At 38.8% G+C, this 20,449-nt stretch overlaps 2 protein-coding genes across 2 annotated transcripts; one reads left to right on the top strand and one right to left on the bottom strand.

Moving 5' to 3' along the window:
• Positions 1-3,675: 3,675 nt before the first annotated feature.
• On the top strand, positions 3,676-4,854 carry LOC142527458 (uncharacterized). The gene is made up of 2 exons (XM_075632272.1): positions 3,676-4,170; positions 4,247-4,854. The coding sequence occupies exons 1-2, from the start codon at positions 3,676-3,678 to the stop codon at positions 4,331-4,333; spliced, it is 582 nt and encodes a 193-aa protein (XP_075488387.1). The 3' UTR covers positions 4,334-4,854.
• Positions 4,855-14,160: 9,306 nt separating this feature from the next.
• LOC142526473 (tobamovirus multiplication protein 2A-like) lies at positions 14,161-18,865 on the bottom strand. Its single transcript, XM_075630900.1, has 7 exons — positions 18,748-18,865; positions 17,978-18,305; positions 16,542-16,641; positions 15,634-15,714; positions 15,454-15,558; positions 14,783-14,995; positions 14,161-14,469 (listed from the first exon to the last, which is right to left on the bottom strand). The coding sequence occupies exons 2-7, from the start codon at positions 18,214-18,216 to the stop codon at positions 14,362-14,364; spliced, it is 846 nt and encodes a 281-aa protein (XP_075487015.1). The 5' UTR covers positions 18,217-18,305; positions 18,748-18,865; the 3' UTR covers positions 14,161-14,361.
• Positions 18,866-20,449: the final 1,584 nt, after the last annotated feature.

The raw sequence follows: 20,449 nt of genomic DNA, 5'->3' as shown, positions 1-20,449 counted from the left end.
TAAAACAGACCATAACACCAAAATTTAGTTACTTTAAAGGTCTCATATTTAATAATATAGTATAGATTTTTTTGAACGACTTGTGTCTTTGTGTGTTTGTGGGATAAGCTTAAATAAAAAGTTTGAAGGTAAATTAAAAAAAAAGTGGAATTTTAAATATAAGGCAGAAAAACCGGAAGTAAATTTTGGCTTTTGAGTGAAGAAATTTAAATAAAAGCTTAAAAAAAACTTAAAATGAAGGCATTAAAAATAATTAATTGGCTATGTCTTATAATAAAAGTATAGAATAGAAATATCATTTTCTGATATCAATAAAAGCAAAAACTTGTGTGAAACGGTCTCACGGATCGTATTTTGTGAGATGAATATCTTATTTGGATCATCCATGAAAAAGTATTACTTTTTATGTTAATAGTATTTTTTATTGTGAATATCTGTAGGGTTGACCCGTCTCATAGATAAACATTCGTGAGATCGTCTCACAGGAAATTTACTCATCAATAAATGAGATACAAGTAAATAGAATTTTGTCAACCTAACTTCCATAGATCAAGGGATCCCTAATCAAATAAAAATATAATCAAAACAAGAATTTGAAACATAAACGTCTATTTGGTAATTAGATAATGATTTATAATTTATTATCCAACATTCTCCCTCAACTTGGGTAATATATGTTGTTCATACCCGGCTTGAAACTTAGGTCGTCAAAAATAGAATGATAAAAGGACTTTGTTAAGATCTCTGCGAGTTGCATGTGTGTGGAAAAGCAGCTGAGTTCAATGAATTTCTTCTCGATCTTTTAGCTTAACTGTCAATCCACTTCAATGTGCTTAGTTCGATCATGTGGACTAGATTTTTGGCTATGCTTATGGAACTTCCACTTATCGATTCTCATCTAACTACGATTTATCGATCAATATTTTCAGCCACATTCCTTGCATATACCAAGTGACGGTGCTCGACATTTTGTTTCAATGCTACTAACGTTAACAAGTACAACAATTTTTTTAACTAACGAACAATTATTTCTTGCCTCAAGCTTTGCATTTGCATCAATCTTTGTCTCTACAAGTTTACTACCAAACATTACAGTTTTCTTTAAGATATCATCAATCACGTACTTCCTTTGAGATATAGAAATACCAAGAGATGATATTCTATTTCCAATCCCAGAAAGTATTTAAGATGTACGAGATCTTTCGTTTCAAGTTCTTTTTAGAGTAGGATTTTCAGACGCATCATCTCTTCGTCGTTATCTCTTGTGAGGAATGATGCTGCACGAAATTCAGGTGATCAGTCTACTCGAGTGAACACGTTATTATGAAAGACTATCCGCTATTCTTGCGTCCACACCAGTAAATCTCGGGGTCGCCACCTATGTCACGAATTGAGGTTAAAGGTATCGAGAGATACCCAGCCAAAAGAAAATCCTCCAACCCTCAAGTTAGCAAACACCCCAAGATATGTACTCACAAAAGCTAGGGACTTTTGGAGCATATAATGAGATAATGTGAATCCCCCTAAAATGGAGAGATAGCTCCCATTTATAGACTTCCATGATGGGCCCTGGGCTTGAATACCATGGGCTCTTTATTGAGCCCATTTTCCTTAATTAATGGTCCATGACAATCTTTACAACCTTAATTAAATTCTAATTATGCCAAACTAATATCCACAAAACTAAACAATTCTCTAGACTAATACCCATCATAAGCCCCCCACTCTCGAATACCTACACTTTACTGAAGGTGAACGAGAGTACTAATTTAAAAAAAATTTCTTCCCCACGCCCCTAATAAAATAAGATACAGAAAATTCTATTTTCTCTTCATTCTAATCCTGCCACTAGGTCAAATCTACCTCCCTATTTAAGGGTCCCACACACCTCACTTTTCTCTATTTCCCCGCCGCCATGTCATGTACCCCTCCTGCTTTGCTTCCTCCCTTTATGAGTCATTGTTCTTGTTTTTATATTATATACATATATTCACATGCTTTCCCATTATCTTTTGAATATGTCCTGCATGAGGCAATCGTCTCTCTTCTTCCTTTTATTTGGTTTACTTTCGTAATTTTGTGACCACTCCGGAACTCTCCCTTTTATTCTGTTAACGCTTTTTCTTGCATAAATTTTTATAAAACTAACACTTTTCCTCTTCCCTGCTACTTGCTTGCTTATGCTCGATGATGGTATTCTTGATTTTAATGGGACCTTCGGTTCGTGACCGTCATGGGCTGGGCTGGGGCAGGTGCTGGTCTATGAACTCTCGTAGGCAGATTGGTTGACGTGGTGTAGTCATGCGATGGCGCAAGCTCGCTAGTTCTCCTCGCAGCATGCGGTTGTAGGAGTTGCTAGTTCTTTTCGCAGTATGAGGGTGCCGCCGCTTGGGTTTGGGCTGGAGCAGTTTGCCAAGAGTTGGGTTGGGTAGTTTTGTGCAATGGGTTTGGGTTGTGGTGAATTGGGATAGGTATTGGGCTAGTATTATTTGTGGGATGGATTTGGGTTGGGTTGTTTTGGGTCAAGGATTGGGCTAGTATTATTTGTGGAATGGATTTGGGTTGTGCCTGACGCTACTTTTCTCGGGGTAGCTGATAAATTTTAAAACTTCTTGCAGGGTGTGCGCCGCGTGGTAAGGAGTACTCCTTATTAATGGCTAGTCGTATGCACAAATCTCCTCTTCCGAGTGATTTTAGTCGGGACGAAGCTTCAGACACTTACTCCTACCACTCTGACACTCCGTCCCTCTTGAGCGATTTGGGTTCTTTGGGTGATCTTACCCTCCTTGGTGACTTGGGTTCTTTGGGTGATGACGATTTAATGGATGATCTTGAGAGTTGTTCCACTCCCATCCCCCAAGTGCCTTTACCTTGCCTTCACGGTTCCTCGCTTGGTGATAGTCCTGATCAAGAAGTTATTCTCGGGGACCTAGATCGGAGCCTTCTGACTCCTCAGGATGTGAAGTGTTTGAGTGGTAAACTGGAAATTTCATCTGACTATGAGTTTAAGGCTCCTGGCCTGGGGGATTCTTATCACAACCCACCCGCAGGGTATTTCACCGTGACCCTGGCCCATTTTAATAGTGGGTTTTCTATCCCTCCTCATTCCTTACTAGTCGAGGTGACTCATACTTTAGGTGTAAGCTTCAGTCAATTGTCCCCAAACTCACTTACTTATTTCCTGGGATTCTGTCATCGAGCAAACTAGTTTCAAATTCAGGCTACTACTTCTTTTTTCCATTCTCTTTTCTCAGTACGATGCCTTAGGCCTGACTACTCTGTCTATTTTCAACCTCGTGCTGGTTGCAAGTTTATGGTCAGACTACGCTCGACTCGAGGGGATTGGCGGTCCCATTTTCTTTTTGTAAAAGATAGTGGGTGGGACGTACCTTCAACTTGGAGCTCTAGTTGTAGTGTTGTGAAAATGAGAATGATTCATCAACATTTGCAAGTTTAGTGTCAAACCCTGGGGTTTTTTGATGATTTATTCGATCCTATGAGTTTGTTGGCCCGTGGTATCTCTTTTGTTGCTCTAATTGTCTTTTTGCACATCTTTGATATTCACTATTTTTAGCTTTTACGTTTGATTTATGAATTTTTGATGCTTCATTGCCCCCTATTTTCCTTGTAGGGTTGCGCGTGAACTTGGCCACCCTTCAAGCTCGCGAAGACACTATGGGGAGGCCTCTTTCTACTGGAGAAAAGAAAAGAGTTGATGACCGGCGCTACCCTCCCGCTCCTCGACCCTCTATCCCTACTTCGGGGTTGCACCCCCAGTCTGGTCGTGGAGGAGGGTCTAGTTCTCAGGGTCGTCAGGGGCCTCACCCTATGTCCACTGACAGCCATGATCCGGGAGCTGTTGTGGATAAAAAAAAGGACCAGTGTACTAGAGGACACGATGATGGCAAGAGGAAGGGCGAAGTGGCCACCCCGCCAAACTTTAAGAAAGGTCGTGGAGATCCGATATCGTCTTCTCGAGGTCCTCGGAAGAACTCTCTATTCTTGGAAGGAGTTAATGCTAAGGAGAGAGTGGGGTCTTTCTTGGATACAGACGATCCTGATATGGGATGGAGAAAGGGAAGGGAGATGATATGTGATTATGACATGGCCCATCTGGTCCCTCAACCCCCCGCTGCTCTATCCCACTCCCTGGGTTTGATAGGCTGCCAGGTGCTTTCCTCGCCCCTCATTGCCTTGTCTGCAGGGATGTTTATGTGATGTAACCAATTGTTTCTTTCTTTTCAAGCTGTGTCTCTGGCCTGTGCTTACCAGGCTCGAGAGGAGAGAGGTCGAGCTGAGGAGGCTCGATTTTGCCGAGAGCTTTCCCAATTAAAGGAAGAAAATGAACGCCTTCGATCGGAGAACATGAAGTTCCAAGACGATCTTTCTTGCTTGACAAAGAGATGTGAAGAAAAGACCAGAGATGATGAGGAATTGCGTATAGAGATTGGTTCCCTCTATGACAAGCACCATACCGAGGTGAAGACTGGAGGGATGTTCTTGGCTTCTAAGATGGGGAAGTCTTTCGTGACGGGTGTTGAGGAGAAAGCACTAGCAGCCTTTCGTGCTTCTCCGGCCTTTGCTGATGAGGTTTACAGTCACGCTTTTGGTCTCCATGATGAGGTGGTGCGAGACTGTCGTCGCCAGCTTCGTTTGACAAGCTTGGTTCCTGAGGAGGTGGTTATGAGGATTTCACCTCATGTGCCAGAGTTGGATGACCCCGCTCAGGTTGACCCTCTGCCAGAGTTTCCTCCAGTGGGGGACGCTGACTGCGAGGTCATTGGTGCACTGCACTTGCTCCCTGCTGACGAAGCTATCGAGGATGGATGATTTTTGCCTTTGCCACTAGACTTGGCTGACCTTTATTCTGAGATCGCAATTTTTGCACAACTATTTTATTCGATCGAGGTTTATATTGATTACTATGTCATCTGGGCATTAATTTATGTTTTCTTTCGGTCATACTCTATGCTTGCTGCTCAGTTGAATATGAATTTAGGCATAATTAAGCCTCTATGGTCTCGACGGGAAGTTATTACCCTAGTGTAGGTATCCCGGGACTCTATTTTGGTGACCTCTTATAGTGTCCGAGTACTTTCCCACTGGGCTGGCCAAACCTCTTATGCTTTGGTGGCTCTCTGTGACATCTTGGTTCTTGCGATGGTTTTTGCGTGTGCTATATACATACATACATACATATATATATACATACATACATACATACATATATATATATATATATATATATAAATGGTTTGGGTCTTTAATTAAATAAAATGATAAGATGATAAATGCAAGAAAAAAAAACTTTTAAATTTATTGATAAACGTAACTCAGGAAACAACATCTTGCCACTGATGGTTCTTCAAGTAAAAACAAATAGAAACACGGAGTCTATACGTAAAATTTCTTTAAGTTCGCAATGTTCCATGTTCTTGGTAAGTTCTTCCCATCTGGTCGCTGAAGACGATATGCTCCTCCTTTGATTATCTCGATCACTTTGTACGGGCCTTCCCATTTTGGATCAAGTTTACCTACCTGCCGCAAGATTTCTGCCCTCCTCAAGACTAAGTCCCCTAGCTTGAAATGACCTATGCTTAACCTTGTTATTGTACGCTCTGGCCATTTGCGCTCTGCACCTTTCTGCACGGAGTGATGCCTCTTCCCTAAGCTCAGTCTACGAGATCCAAAGATAACCTCATTGCTCTTTCATTATCCGCTAGAGTATAATTCTGGACTCTCATGGAAGGTTCTCCTATTTCTGCGGGAGCCACTGCTTCTGCCCCATAAACCAAGTTGAAGGGTGATTCTCCGGTAGAGGTGCGTGACGTCGTCCTATATGCCCAGAGGGCACTCGGCAATCCATCCACCCATTTGCCTTTGGCTGCTCCTAATCGGGTTTTGAGGTTCTGCAAGATAGTACGATTTGTAACTTCAGTCTGTCCATTTGCTTGGGGGTTTCCTACGGAGGTGAAAAATTTCTTGATGGAAAACCCCTCACACCACTTTCTTAATTTAGAACCTGAGAATTGTGCTCCATTATCCGAGACGAAGGCTTGTGGTATTCCAAACCTACAGATTATATTCTTCCACACAAAGTTTATTATGTCTTTTTCAGCTATCTTAGCTAAAGGTTCAGCTTCTACCCACTTCGTGAAGTAATCGACGGCAACAAGAAAGAACTTTCTCTGCCCAGAAGCTACTGAAAATGGTCCCATGATATCCATTCCCCATTGCGCGAAAGGCAAGGGGCTCTCCAAGGGTTGTAAGATCGTAGCTGGCTGATGATTGATATTTGCGTGCTCTTGGCATGCATGACAGTGTCTTACCAACTTTTCTACGTCACGCCTCATTGTGGGCCAGAAATATCCTTGTCGCATAGCTTTTCCGGCCAATGCCCTTCCTCCTAAATGATTCCCACAAATTTCTTCGTTAATCTCTCGAAGTACGTAGTTAGCATTACTGGGAGCAAGACACTTCAAGTACGGTAAGGAGTAACCTCTCTTGTACAACTCATTATCTATTATTGTAAATCGAGCGGCTCTTATCCGAAGCTTTCGGGCTGTAGATGGATCTTGTGGTAGGCGTCCTTGTATCAGGAAGCTGATGATTTCATCTTTCCAGCTTGGTTCACCCTCTCCAGCGCACAAAATGTCAAGAGTTGGTCCCTCCGCCTCTTCCTTAGTAATTGCTAGAAAGGTGACCCTTCTACTATCAATATTTGCCATAGAACTTGCCATCTTAGCTAACTTATCTGCTACTTCATTCTGAGCCCTGGGTACCTGCTTTATCTCATAGTTTTCTAGACACGAGAGCAACTCATTGTCCCGGAGCACGTATTTGGCCATCTTCTCCTCCTTAGCCACATAAGTCCCTTGAAGTTGGTTAACCACAAGCTGGGAGTCACTGTGCGCTATCAACTTTCTTGCTTCTGCGGCTAAAGCCAGCTTTAATACTGCTATAATAGTCTCGTATTCTGCTTCGTTATTTGATGCCGAAAATTGAAGCCTTATGGAATACTGAAACTTGTCACCCTGAGGATTTTCTAATAATATCCCAGCTCCACTTCCTGATGCGGTGGAAGATCCATCAACAAAAAGTGTCCAAGCGGGGATGGAACATTTTGCCCCCATTATCTCCATTTCCACTATGAAATCTGCCAGAACCTGGGCCTTGACCGTTGGGCGCGGTTGGTACTCCAAGCCGTACTTGCTCAACTCCACCGCCCATTTGACCATGCGTCAGGGCTGAAGAGTACCTTCTTCAAGGGATGGTTGGTCAACACTACTACCTGATGCGATTGGAGGTAAGAAGGACGTAGTTTCTTTCCAGCAGTGACTAGCGCCAGGGCCAGTTTTTCGATATTGGTGTACCAAAGTTCTGCACCCTGCAATGTTTTGCTCGCATAATATATTGGCTTATGCTCGCGCCCTTCTTCTAAAGTTAGCACTGCGCTGACTGCTTCGGCCGAGACTGCTAGATAAAGGAACAACGTATCTCCTTCACACGGTTTCATAAGTAAGGGTGAGGTGGTCAAGTACCTTTTCAAGCTGTTGAAGGCTTGTTGACACTCGTCCGTCCATTTGAATCTACTTCCTTGTCTAAGCACTTTGAAGAATGGCAGGCCTTTATCTGCCGACCGAGAGATGAATCGATTAAGAGCGGCGATCCGTCCTGTTAACTCTTGTATTCCTTTCAACGTCTTCGGAGGAGACATGTTCAAAACTGCATTGATCTTCTCGGGATTAGCTTCTATCCCTCTAACTGAGACCATATAACCTAGGAATTTCCATCCTCCGACTCCGAATGTGCACTTTTCAGGGTTTAACTTCATTTTATACTTTCTCAGAACGCCAAAGCATTCTTTGAGATCTTCTGTGTGGGTCGAAGCCCGTATGCTCTTGACAAGCATGTCGTCTATATACACTTCCATGTTGCGCCCGATTGTTTTTTCAAACATCTTGTTTACCAACCGCTGGTAAGTTGCCCCGGCGTTTTTAATCCGAACGGCATCACCTCGAAGCAGTAAATCCCTCGATCAGTTACAAAGCTTGTTTTTTCCTGATCCTCAGGTGCTAGCCGAATTTGATTGTAGCCTTGATATGCATCTAAGAAGCTAAGCATTTCGCACCCGGCGGTGGAGTCTACCAATGAATCGATCCTCGGCAACGGGAAAGGATCCTTAGGGCATGCTTTACTCAGATCAGTGAAATCTATGCACAAACGCCATTTGTTGCCCGGCTTCGGTACGAGTACGACATTTGACAACCACTCTGGATACATGACTGAGCGGATATACTTGGCTCTTAATAGCTTCTCTACTTCTTCACTGATATGTCTGCTCTTTCGAGACCGAACGTTCTTTTCTTTTGCTTGATTGGTTTTATCTTTGGGTCTGCTTTGAGATTATGGAGCGCATACTCCTGGGTATTCCGGGCAATGCTTCATCCTTCCAGGCAAACACATCTGCGTTATTTCTCAGAAAAGCTGTCAGGGCTTCTTCTAAATTAGTTGGCAGACCCGTTCCAACCTTGACCTTGCTCTCGGAATTTCTTGGTATTACTTCTAAACTCTTCAGTATTTCTGCGGCTTTAAGTCTCTCGTCTCTTCTTGATTCGCTTTCAACAACATGAACCTCGTTGTTTTTCGGATGATGCTCCAACTTCTGCTTACTTCTGGGTGATGAGTCCTTTGGGGCAGCCTGCCTCTTTCGGTGACTTGTTGTCCCCTGCAAGGTGATGGCATGACACTCTCTACCCAATCGGCTATCACCGGTTGCCTCCGCTATTCCTTCGGGTGTGGGGAACTTAAGTTTCATGTGATACGTAGAGCCTATTGCCTGAAACAAATTTAAGCTAGGTCGTCCCAAAATAATGTTGTATGCTGACAGAGACTTCACTACGAGAAACCTTACCATCTTTGTGGTCCTTAGTGGGTAAGACCCCAAGGAAAGGGGAAGCGTAACCTCTCCCAACGCCTCAACTACCTCCCCCGCAAATCCAACCAGAGGGGTATTTATCGGGGCTAGTAGGGCATTGTCAATTCCTAGTTTTACAAAAGCGCTATAAAAAATGATGTCTGCAAAACTTCCTGAATCCACTAGTATCTTTCTCACCCAGAAATTGGAAATGGTGGCGGAGATGACTAGGGCGTCATTGTGTTCCCCACGAGGGAACTCCAGGTCACTGTCACCGAATACCATATCTTCCTTTGACTGGACTATCTTGAGCACGGTGTGTGATTTGGTACTAATCGCAGATGGAAGTTCTTGCAATGCTGCGTGAATCAAGGTTTTTCTCGCCCTGTTTGAATCCCCACATGTCGGGCCTCCAGAAATTACTGCGATGACTCCTCCAGTAAGCAGGTTCTCCTCTATCCTTTCGGGTCGTTTCCCTCGGTTGTTGTTTCCTCTCAGAGGGCTGGGCTTGCGCTGGAACTCCGGGCGCTTATTGTCCTGCTGATTTCGTGACTTATCCACGAAACTACCCCAGTATCCTCGCTTGATGAGTTTCTCTATTTCTGCTCGCAGGACAAAATAGTCTTCTGTGGTATGACCTTTGTCCTTGTGAAAACGACAATATTTGTCAGATTGTTGTCTTTTCGAGTTCTCTTTCATAGGGCGAGGGGGCTGCAAAAGACCTTGCTTCTCGGCTACCACTAATATGTCTGTCAAGCGTGAGTTGAGCGGGATGTGCTGGAGATGAGGGCTCTGAGACCATCTCCAATCATGGCACCACATTGGTGCCACACCATTGTGGTGCCATGATTTTTCACTCCAATCCAGCACCAAAACTGGCGTTGGATTGGAGCAGCTCTACAAGCTGCTCCACATGTTGCTGCGCCTTTTATTTTTTTTTTATTTTTTTTTTAGTTTTTAATTTGATTAATTTAATATAAGTGTTTAATATTTAATTAATTAATATTTTTGAAATTTTAATTATAAAATTTTTAATATTCTGATTAGAAATTAATTAAGTGTAAAAATAAAAAATAAAAAAAACACAGATTAAATTAATAATGCGTTAAAATGGTACAAATTGTGAACAAAAAACAACAAAAATTACGAAACAATAAACAAACTACGACAACTAACAAACCATAAAATTACGAAACATAAAAAAAATTACGTCAAAAAAAGATTTCTGAAAACATAAAAAAAAATTACGTCAAAAAACATAAAAAAAATTACGTCAAAACCATGTTGTAATCCGACGCGATAGAGAAATAGCGGATCGTAATTTGTTCAACGACTATTTTTCTGAAAATCCAAGATTTCATGAAAGTTTGTTTCGACGACGATTTCGAATGTCCCGTAAATCAAATAATTATTTTGTTAATATGAAATAATTAATTCTTGGAATATTCTATTGTAGTGTAAAATGTAGTGCAATGTGGTTGGAGATGATTTTAGTGTAACACCAATGTAGTGCAGAATGTAGTGCAGTGGAATGGAGATGGCCTGAGTTACCCGCCTTTCTTCCTTCTTGACTCCAAATTTCTCATCCTCTCTCTTTCTTTTCACAAGATAACGAGGTTCTACAGCTTCTTCGATGCGAATGTACTTTTCTGCTCTTTCAAGTAATTCTTCCAAAGTATTCGGGGGTTTTCCCGCTATTGACTCTTTGAATCTCCGGTGACGGAGGTTCTGCTGCATGATTCCTGCCAGTAAATCGTGATTGACATACGGGACCTCATGAACGGCCTGAGTGAATCGCTGTACGAACTCTCTCAGGCTCTCTCCCTCTCTTTGGACTATGGTGAACAAATAAGATGTTGTTTGGGATACTTCCTATTAATGGAGAATTGTTGAAGAAAACGTCTGGTGAGTTCCTCCAGGCTGCCTACTGTCCCCGGGGGTAGCTTGTTGAACCAAATAAGGGCTTGTCCTGATAGGGTAGTTCGAAAGATTTTACAGTAAGCAGCGTCGCTGATGTCATAAAGGTCCGCCTTTGCATAAAATTTGTCGAGGTGATCTTGCGGATCCCTTTCTCCTTTATACTCAGGTAGGTTTGCTATCTTTAATCCAACCGGCATCATTTCCGCTAGTACGGCTGTGGTGAAAGGGCTACGTCGTGCAGGTGAAATTGTCATTGCAACCTCTTCTCCTCTCTTGGCGTGGAGTTTCTGACAGGAAGGAGGTGCCTGGCTATGAGCCTCGTCATCTTGAAGTGCAGTCCCCTTCTTTAGGTTTGTCGGTGGCACGTTTTTGGTCCCAACTACCTCTCTCTCTAGCAAGATTCTCTCTGAATGATGCGAATGGGCTCCTTCGCCGTGCGCTCCCCTGTTCTCGCGGTCCTGCTGCCGAGTCGTGAGGTATTGCGCCACGGCCTCGGCTGCAGCCCGAGATGCTGCTTCCTCCATCAATGCCTTCAGAACCTCGGACGTGATCAGGAACTCCTCCTGCTGCGGGCGAGTTGGAGTAGGGCGAGGAGGGCGCCCATCCTCCTCTTGGGCATCATGAGTCGTACGCGACCGTGTTTGCATTCTCAGTAGAAATCGAACCTACAACTTGAAGTTTAAAATACAAAGGCTCAATCCACTAAGCTACATGTGGTTTGTATTGAATTTTTAACACTTTATTAATATATATAATTAATAAAACAGACCATGACACCAAAATTTAGTTACTTTAAAGGTCTCATATTTAATGATATAGTATAGATTTTTTTGAATGACTTGTGTCTTTGTGTGTTTGTGGGATAAGCTTAAATAAAAAGTTTGAAGGTAAATTAAAAAAAAAGTGGAATTTTAAATATAAGGCAGAAAAACCGGAAGTAAATTTTGGCTTTTGAGTGAAGAAATTTAAATAAAAGCTTAAAAAAAACTTAAAATGAAGGCATTAAAAATAATTAATTGGCTATGTCTTATAATAAAAGTATAGAATAGAAATATCATTTTCTGATATCAATAAAAGCAAAAACTTGTGTGAAACGGTCTCACGGATCGTATTTTGTGAGATGAATATCTTATTTGGATCATCCATGAAAAAGTATTACTTTTTATGTTAATAGTATTTTTTATTGTGAATATATGTAGGGTTGACCCGTCTCACAGATAAAGATTCGTGAGATCGTCTCACAAGAAATTTACTCATCAATAAATGAGATACAAGTAAATAGAATTTTGTCAACCTAACTTCCAAATATCAAGGGATCCCTAATCAAATAAAAATATAATCAAAACAAGAATTTGAAACATAAACGCCTATTTGGTAATTAGATAATGATTTATAATTTATTATCCAACATTCTCCCTCAACTTGGGTAATATATGTTGTTCATACCCGGCTTGAAACTTAGGTCGTCAAAAATAGAATGATAAAAGGACTTTGTTAAGATCTCTGCGAGTTGCATGTGTGTGGAAAAGCAGCTGAGTTCAATGAATTTCTTCTCGATCTTTTAGCTTATGAACTGTCAATCCACTTCAATGTGCTTAGTTCGATCATGTGGACTAGATTTTTGGCTATGCTTATGGAACTTCCACTGATTGATTCTCATCTAACTACGATTTATCGATCAATCTTTTCAGCCACATTCCTTGCATCCAAGTGACGGTGCTCGACATTTTGTTTCAATGCTACTAACGTTAACAAGTACAACAATTTTTTTAACTAACGAACAATTATTTCTTGCCTCAAGCTTTGCATTTGCATCAATCTTTGTCTCTACAAGTTTACTCCCAAACATTACAATTTTCTTTAAGATATCATCAATCACGTACTTCCTTTGAGATATAGAAATACCAAGAGATGATATTCTATTTCAATCCCAGAAAGTATTTAAGATGTACGAGATCTTTCGTTTCAAGTTCTTTTTAGAGTAGGATTTTTAGACACATCATCTCTTCGTCGTTATATCTTGTGAGGACAATATAATAAACAAAGACAATGAGAATTGAGATCTTTATTTCTTCAGAGTGTATGAAAAACATGGAGTGATCAGATTGACCATGTGTGTATCATTCCCTTTCAAAACATTTGAGGATCAATGGAACAAGACCTGGGTGATTTCTTTAAGCCATACAATGATTTTCTTAATTTTCACACTTTATTAGTTGTGGACAATGTCTCAAATCTAGGTGGAATATCTATATAAATTTCCTCCTTGAGATCTTCATTGAGGCGTGCATTTTTCCCATCAAGCTGATATAAAGGCTAGTCCAAATTAGCAGCAACAGAGAGAAGAACTCGGATAGCATTCATTCTTGCCGCAATCGCAAAAGTTTCTTGGTAGTCAATACCACAAAATTGGGTGTACCCTTTTGCAACCAACCATCCTCCATATCGTTCTACACTTCTAATCAGCTTTATGTTTAACAGAAATAATCCATCTGCATCCTTTTCCAAGAGGAAGATCAGTGATAAGCCATGTATTGTTTTACTCAAGGGCCTATATCTCATCAAGAGTAGCAGCTTTCCATTTTGGATCTTGCAGGGCAATCTCTGTAAATGGGATTTGTAATTTATTTAATCTGGATACAAAACCTCGATACTTAGGTGAGAAATGTTCAAAAGAGACAATTACATGTAAGATGATGTATACAAGATCTAACTCCTTTTCTTAATGCAATAGGCCCATCATCAGAGTCATTATCATCATTTGCAGGAGGATTGCATTCAAGATCAGCAGTACCTTGCGTATTTTTTATATAAACATAAGACGTTATGTTTTCTTATTTTGCCCATGTAATTGTGTTTTGGTTTAAAAAAAATCTCCACCTATTTTTTGAGATTCTTTTTGAAATATATACAAACCAACGACAAAGTGTAAAACTTTACTAATTGTCCATATTTTTATAATATGTGATATAATATAATATTACGATATAACATACGGACAGATTAGCATAAACTTGGTCAATTTAATATAACACATAATTACATTAAAAAAGACACACACATATTCATATTTCTGGGATCAGAATAAAAATGGGCTGATCATATGGAATCCCAAGCTCTGTTCATCTTTCAGTCGCACTATATATTCAAGCCCAACTCAGAATTATATCAGACTCGATCCAATTTTTGTTGGGTTCGGACATAAAAAAACACAAACTGAAGCTGTTGAATTGAATGCATTACGAGAGCATGGTGGAACTGTTTACTCCAAGTCAACTTAAAAGACCGCGAGACTATTGAATTTAATACACAACACAAGCACATCAACAAAATCTGATGATATACAGGTAAGCAAGCAGTAGTGTTCGAGATATAGTATATGGCAATAGCATGACACCATCGCTCACCCCGGTTACAGAATATGCACGACACGAGTGATTTCTCAAATACAATGTCTTCACACAAGCCAACCGCTAATGGGATTCCCGAAAACAATCACAATTTGTGCACAACAAATGCAGCAATCACATTATGACGCAACGACGCCTTTCCTCTGATTGTTGCGTCGGATCTTGCTGGTTCCTGTTTGACTCAGATGGGTTGTATGTAAATTCCGAGGTGTCAAGACCATACTGTTAACAGGTGAAAATGAGTTACTTTGCGTCCATATAGATAGAATTGTTAGTAGATATAAAAAAATTAATGCAACCAACAACACGATCACACTTCAGTAGGAGTACAGTACTTCCCCGGTGAGAAATGGTTCGTTCTCTGGGCATACTAGTTAACTCCCGAATATCCTAAGCTGAACAGTGCGAACATGGGAGTTCATGCTTCTATTCTTGATTGTCGTTTTCATTAATTTACAGAAACCATTCAAGAACCAAAATATGATTATTTGGAAAAAAGATATCAAAGCTAAAGATGAAAAAGGAAATTTTGCACCTTTTCTCGCATACGTGCACTCCAAGCATCATTTCTACTCGGACGCTGATCAAGAGCACCAGTAGCAGGGGCTCCTGTGGCTGGACCAGATTGCTTGTTTATAAATGGTTGCCGGATCTGCTGCCTGGGCCGCTCAACAAACTCATCATCACTATCATAGTCTGATGGTCTATTTGTCGCTCTCACAACAAGTGCCAACAAAAATATAATGGCCTGCAATTTAACAGGCGGTTAAAAGGAATGGGAAAGCTGAAGGGATCAAACAACAAATGTTCACCATATTTCACATCTCACCATTAATATTCATACCAATGATCATTTTGCTTCAATCTATTGACCTGATAAATTTTCCCACAACCAGGGGATAAAAACCACAATAACCATAGAAATGAGTCCTGGACCTCTGGATAACATCATAGCAATGTCTGAAGTCTAACTAGCATGAGAGCCGGAGGGTTTCAATGTATAAAAGAAGATTTTGGTGACACACCGAAGGCACAACCGTAGGGTGCCACAAAATATAGGTACATGTTATATAGTAGACATAATGGCAAAAAAAAAAGCAGTTTCTTGAAGTGATAGTAACCATATGCATAGACAAGAAGGTTTTTCTACGTTCATAAGCACACCAATTCACGTGTACAAAAGTACCAGGTTATTTTTAGCATTACCTCAAATATGACAATTCCCAGAGCAATCCATCTGCTTATTTTCCAGTGCTTTTGCAGAAATTGATACATCATATCAAAATTTCCAGTTCTGTCAGCTGGAATACTCTGTATATTTTGCTTGATATCAAATTCACAAATCATAATTTTGAAACTAAAGATGGTAATCATGGTAAAGCATACCTCTTCCCAGTTTTTGTCAAAAAACATAAATGCGGCAACACCGAGCTCTACCAATATCAAAAGGATTACCAGCACTGAATACTTTATCAGCTTAAGGAACCCAATCATCATCATGACAAAAAAAATAATAATGTCCACAATGAAATAAGGTGTATAAAAAAGTTAATACTAATGCACAACATACATAAATTATACAAAGTTAATTTTTATTGACCTTAATCCCAAGGAAACAACATATTATCAATAACATTCTTCTGATCTATGATCACAGTGCAATATCAAGATATTAACCCACATTTTCAAGGATCTCCAGGGAGAGATCAATGTCAGTTTTAATAAGATTCCTACATTCTCAACTTTGGCAACATTAGCATTCCACAAGGAGCAAAAGCTTGCCGACGAGATCAACTAAACATAGCAGTTGAAGCATCCAATCACCTAAAATTGTGTTTACATACCATGATAAGGATAAAATTATCCAATAATCCTAACTCATCATGATATATATATATATATATAGGAAGAAAATCCATCTTAAAAAACAAAAACTCAAAAAATGAACAAATCAACTGTTGACATAACCATGGGTTTTTATGATAGAAGCTCATAATTTTAGTTGCAATATTAATAAGTCAAACCAAAAATTAAATTCTAATTGTCGAATTGCAAAAAAATAATTCATTTTCAATCAAATTACAATCTCACCATGTGAAATCAAATATAATATTATTTTTAATGATTAAAGGGTCAATGATCAATCAAACCAGACATATTAATATTTATCCATCATTATCTCACATCCTATCCAATAAATTTAATAATCACAATATAACTTGCACATACATACTTTCACTCAAAGAAAGATATAGTTTGCATAGACAAAAAAAACACATCAATAGGAAGGATACACAAGTAAGGCAGCACACATTCCGTGCACACGTGCCGATGCATCCACAGCAAGCCACAACAACAAGTATGACACCAATGCCAATGAAAAGATATATAAACCTACAGCAAGAGTATTCGACCATTTCCATTATCATTGTGAGAAAACCATCCAGCTAAGAGAAAGATAAATAAAAGTTCATCACATTTAGTTGAGGAAGACAGGAGATTCAGGACTATATAAAGCCATATAAACCACCAAACTGATGGAAAGAGCCATCTTAGTAGAAACAAAAGAAATTTTGAAAAATGTCTACATGACAATTTCAAATCATTATCTAAACTATATACCTAACTCTGTTATTTACTAGTATCTACTTAGAAGAAGGTGTATTACAAGTAAAACACAAGACCCATAACTAACACATGAAAGAGAGAGTAACTGGTAATATTTCTAATGCCCAAAAAGACCATAATTCAAGTGTTGCTGAGCATATATCAAGGGAATTACAAGCTATTTTAGTACAAGCTAACTTAAAAATTGATTGAAACCAATTGAATGTGATTATGTGATATTAGTCATTTTCATTCATATCATTTCCGTTTTTGATAATGTGATAAGCTGATAAATTGACTTTGCCATCTCATTGAAAAGATAGACTTTATCATCCCTCTCCAAATTTCTCTCTCCTTTTATCCCTCTTTTTCCTTTGAACTTGGGAGGGCAGATGACAATTTATATGCTTAATAAGACTAAAAATGAGTGTTGTTCACCACATAACATAAGTCTTTAACAAACCATGCTCAAAGCTGTTGCAGCGATTAAGCATACCGAAACAAAAATGAATATAAGTGGATCCTAGTAAGAAAAAATGATAAACTAAATAGGCATGAAGATGTAGGCACAAGACACCTTTTTCCCAGGGAAAAAAGGCATATGAGCTGCATCCACCAAAGAACGAAAAAGAAAAGGATGATCTATTTGATTCACTAAATCAAGGCGCATGAATAATAAATAAGGAAGCCCAACAATTGTTAATTATATTCTGGAAACCAAAATCATACAGTAACTAAAAATTCAATTCGAACAGTGTCTCTTGTGCACTTTACATGTTTTTATTTGAATCTCTACAAAAACAAAAGAACCGTTTTTATCATGTTAGAAAACCGTTGAAATTGGGAGAACTCCATCGATCTTGATTGTGGACCAAACTGATTTCAGACAGTCAAGACATATAAACCATCAGATAGACAACCTAAACAACACTTAATAAGATCTTTATTTTTAGCATGACAATTCTTCCATGGCCATTTTCTCACAAGCTAAATGCAAGCAAAAGAGAACGTAATTTCATAATCCAAAACCTATCCCAGTGCACATAAAAGAAACATGAAGACAAATTGGTCGCTGTATGGAACACAAAAAAAAAAAAACTTAAATAACAGCTCCTCTTCATACCATGCCTTGGGCAGATTATCAAAAATGCTACCGGCTACAGACACCGTCAACAATAAGGGTCGACCAAGCTGTATAAACTCCATGCTTGGGGATGAAGTGGGGGAATCACTGCCAGTGGAAGCATCATTTTTATACTCCACAAAGAGGTAAACTCCATAGCCGATCATGGCCAGACCCACAAGGATTAACAAGAAGTTTAAAACCTTCAGGAGGCACTCCCAAAAAGTCTTACACGCCATTCCCAAGTAATTTCAGAAACTATACTCTATATACCTACTCTGTGAGATGAGATGTACGTTCAAACAAATCAACCCACTTCTTCTGTTTCCTGCAAGGAAAATCCACACATTATTTCTTCGTAAACATTGGAATTAATCAGAAACCGATACCGAAAATCACAAGCCTGAGAAAAGGAAGATCATGACCTTGATTATACGAATTCAGAACAGAATACCGTAAAAGAAAATTGCAAAAGTACATGTACCTTTTTTACAAAAAAGCAAATTTAAATTTTAAACTCCAACATGAACATGGAATCGAGAGCATTTAAAAACTTCAAAATAAAAAAAGAGTTGGATTTTATGAATGAAATCCACAAACGATTACGAATCACAGGAAAAAAATGGCTTAAATTCCATAAATTCAGCCTAGAATCAAAATATGGTAAATATAACAAGAATATCATTAGAAAAACAATGAAAAAGATCTAACGATCAATCAATTACAGCAGTATATCATCTAATTGAAGAGATTAGAAGAGATGAGCTCACAGATTTAACGGCGAACGATTGTGGAAAGTATCAGAAGATGGCAGAAGGAAGAATAGTGGGTGGGTATTTAATCGGGAAAAATACATTTTTTTAATTAAAAAAAAGTAAATGTAATAAATAAAAACAATTAAATATTAAATTACAACTATTACTAAAAATTTAAATATAATTTAATTTGTCTCTAATCATTTTGTTTTATCTGAATTAAAAAATAAAAATCTAATTTATAAATTATCTCAATTCCAATTCGAACGTCTGTAATATTCTCTTCAGTTTAATGTGATTAGAAAACAAATTTTTTTTAAAAAAAAAACATGCGTGGAAAGAACACATGATCATGTTCTATTTTTTTGTTATTTTGTACTTTATTTATGAATAAATTTAACACACATTTTACATAAATTTTTCTATAAACCCTTGTGTTCCCGTCGTCTTCTCCGGTGGACGCAAACATCGGAAGCAATGTCCCGGTACCTTTGCATCGTTTGTTGCTTCCCGTCTCGACCTTAAGATCTGATGGGTTGCATGTTCTACATGTAACTTTCCTGATTTTGTTACATTTGTTGCGTCTTGTAGGTGTGGTCAATCCCTCAACCCTCGAGTCCGATGAGGTGTCAAGATGACAACAAATTCTATCTGATACTCACGGAAAATTTATGGTCCGATTCCAGCAAGTGTCACTAGTCCAGACCGCAGGTTTCGAATTTGTCCTGAGCCTGAAATCACGAAGAAAACCGTTAGAAGAGGGCCGGGAAGATGTCCCTTCATTCTAAGCTTTTTGAATCAATAAAAATTGTATGGTCTCTTGTTATGTACAACTATCAAATTGCAAAACAAACCAAAAAAAACTCATTGCTAACGGTTTTAATAAAAGCACATGCTTCTGAGCCAATTGGCGTACCCACGTATACCTCCAACTTCACCACCAATCATCGGAACTGACGATGTAAACTTAGATTCTTCCGACAGTTGATCGGAGAAACTCTCACAAGAAATATCTTCCCACAAATTAAAAAATAATTATCATCACCGGTTTTTTTTTTTCCTCCAGATTTGTAAAAAACAGCAAAGTTAATTTAATACGCAAGAGCTTTGGTCGAACGCAAACAAAGATATACGGATTCTTTTTCATGGTTGTGCAGTTGGTGTTGGATAAAAAAATATATGGGAAATTCTATAAGTAATAGAGAAATAATATTTAGATATAATAAGATAAAATTGAATAAATGAGTAAATGCAAAGGAAAAAACGAGATATTTTATTTTTAAAAAATATAAGGAAATTAAAAAAATCATAAAACAAAGGGTAAAATGATTTGATTGTATTATTTTAAAGAATTCAATACTGAAATTCTTTTATATTAAAAAAAAATCTTCTCTAAAGGAGAAAAAATGCGACAGACGGCTAATCCATAAAGTGATTGGAATGCCACGCTTGATTTGATAAGTATGACAGTGGCATGTGCGTGTATATTTACACACATATATACACCCTGGCAATGTTTCAAGATCAGGGAAATCGAAAGGTTTCGGGAAATTATACATAATATAAACCCTTGCAAATTTTTTTGGACCAAGCCTTGTGTTAAATTTAGTATCTAGCCTTTATATTGAATTGTTGCCAACAATGGGATCTATTTTTGTTAGGATCGGTTGAGTTATTTAGAAGAAGATGAGTAAACATTACACAAATTTTTCTTTTC

This window comes from Primulina tabacum, chromosome 15 (assembly GCF_025594145.1).
Source record: "Primulina tabacum isolate GXHZ01 chromosome 15, ASM2559414v2, whole genome shotgun sequence".
In the NCBI taxonomy this organism is placed as follows: Eukaryota; Viridiplantae; Streptophyta; class Magnoliopsida; order Lamiales; family Gesneriaceae; genus Primulina; species Primulina tabacum.
Note: the sequence above shows the minus strand (reverse complement) of the source record. Positions and strands in the feature narration are given on the sequence as shown.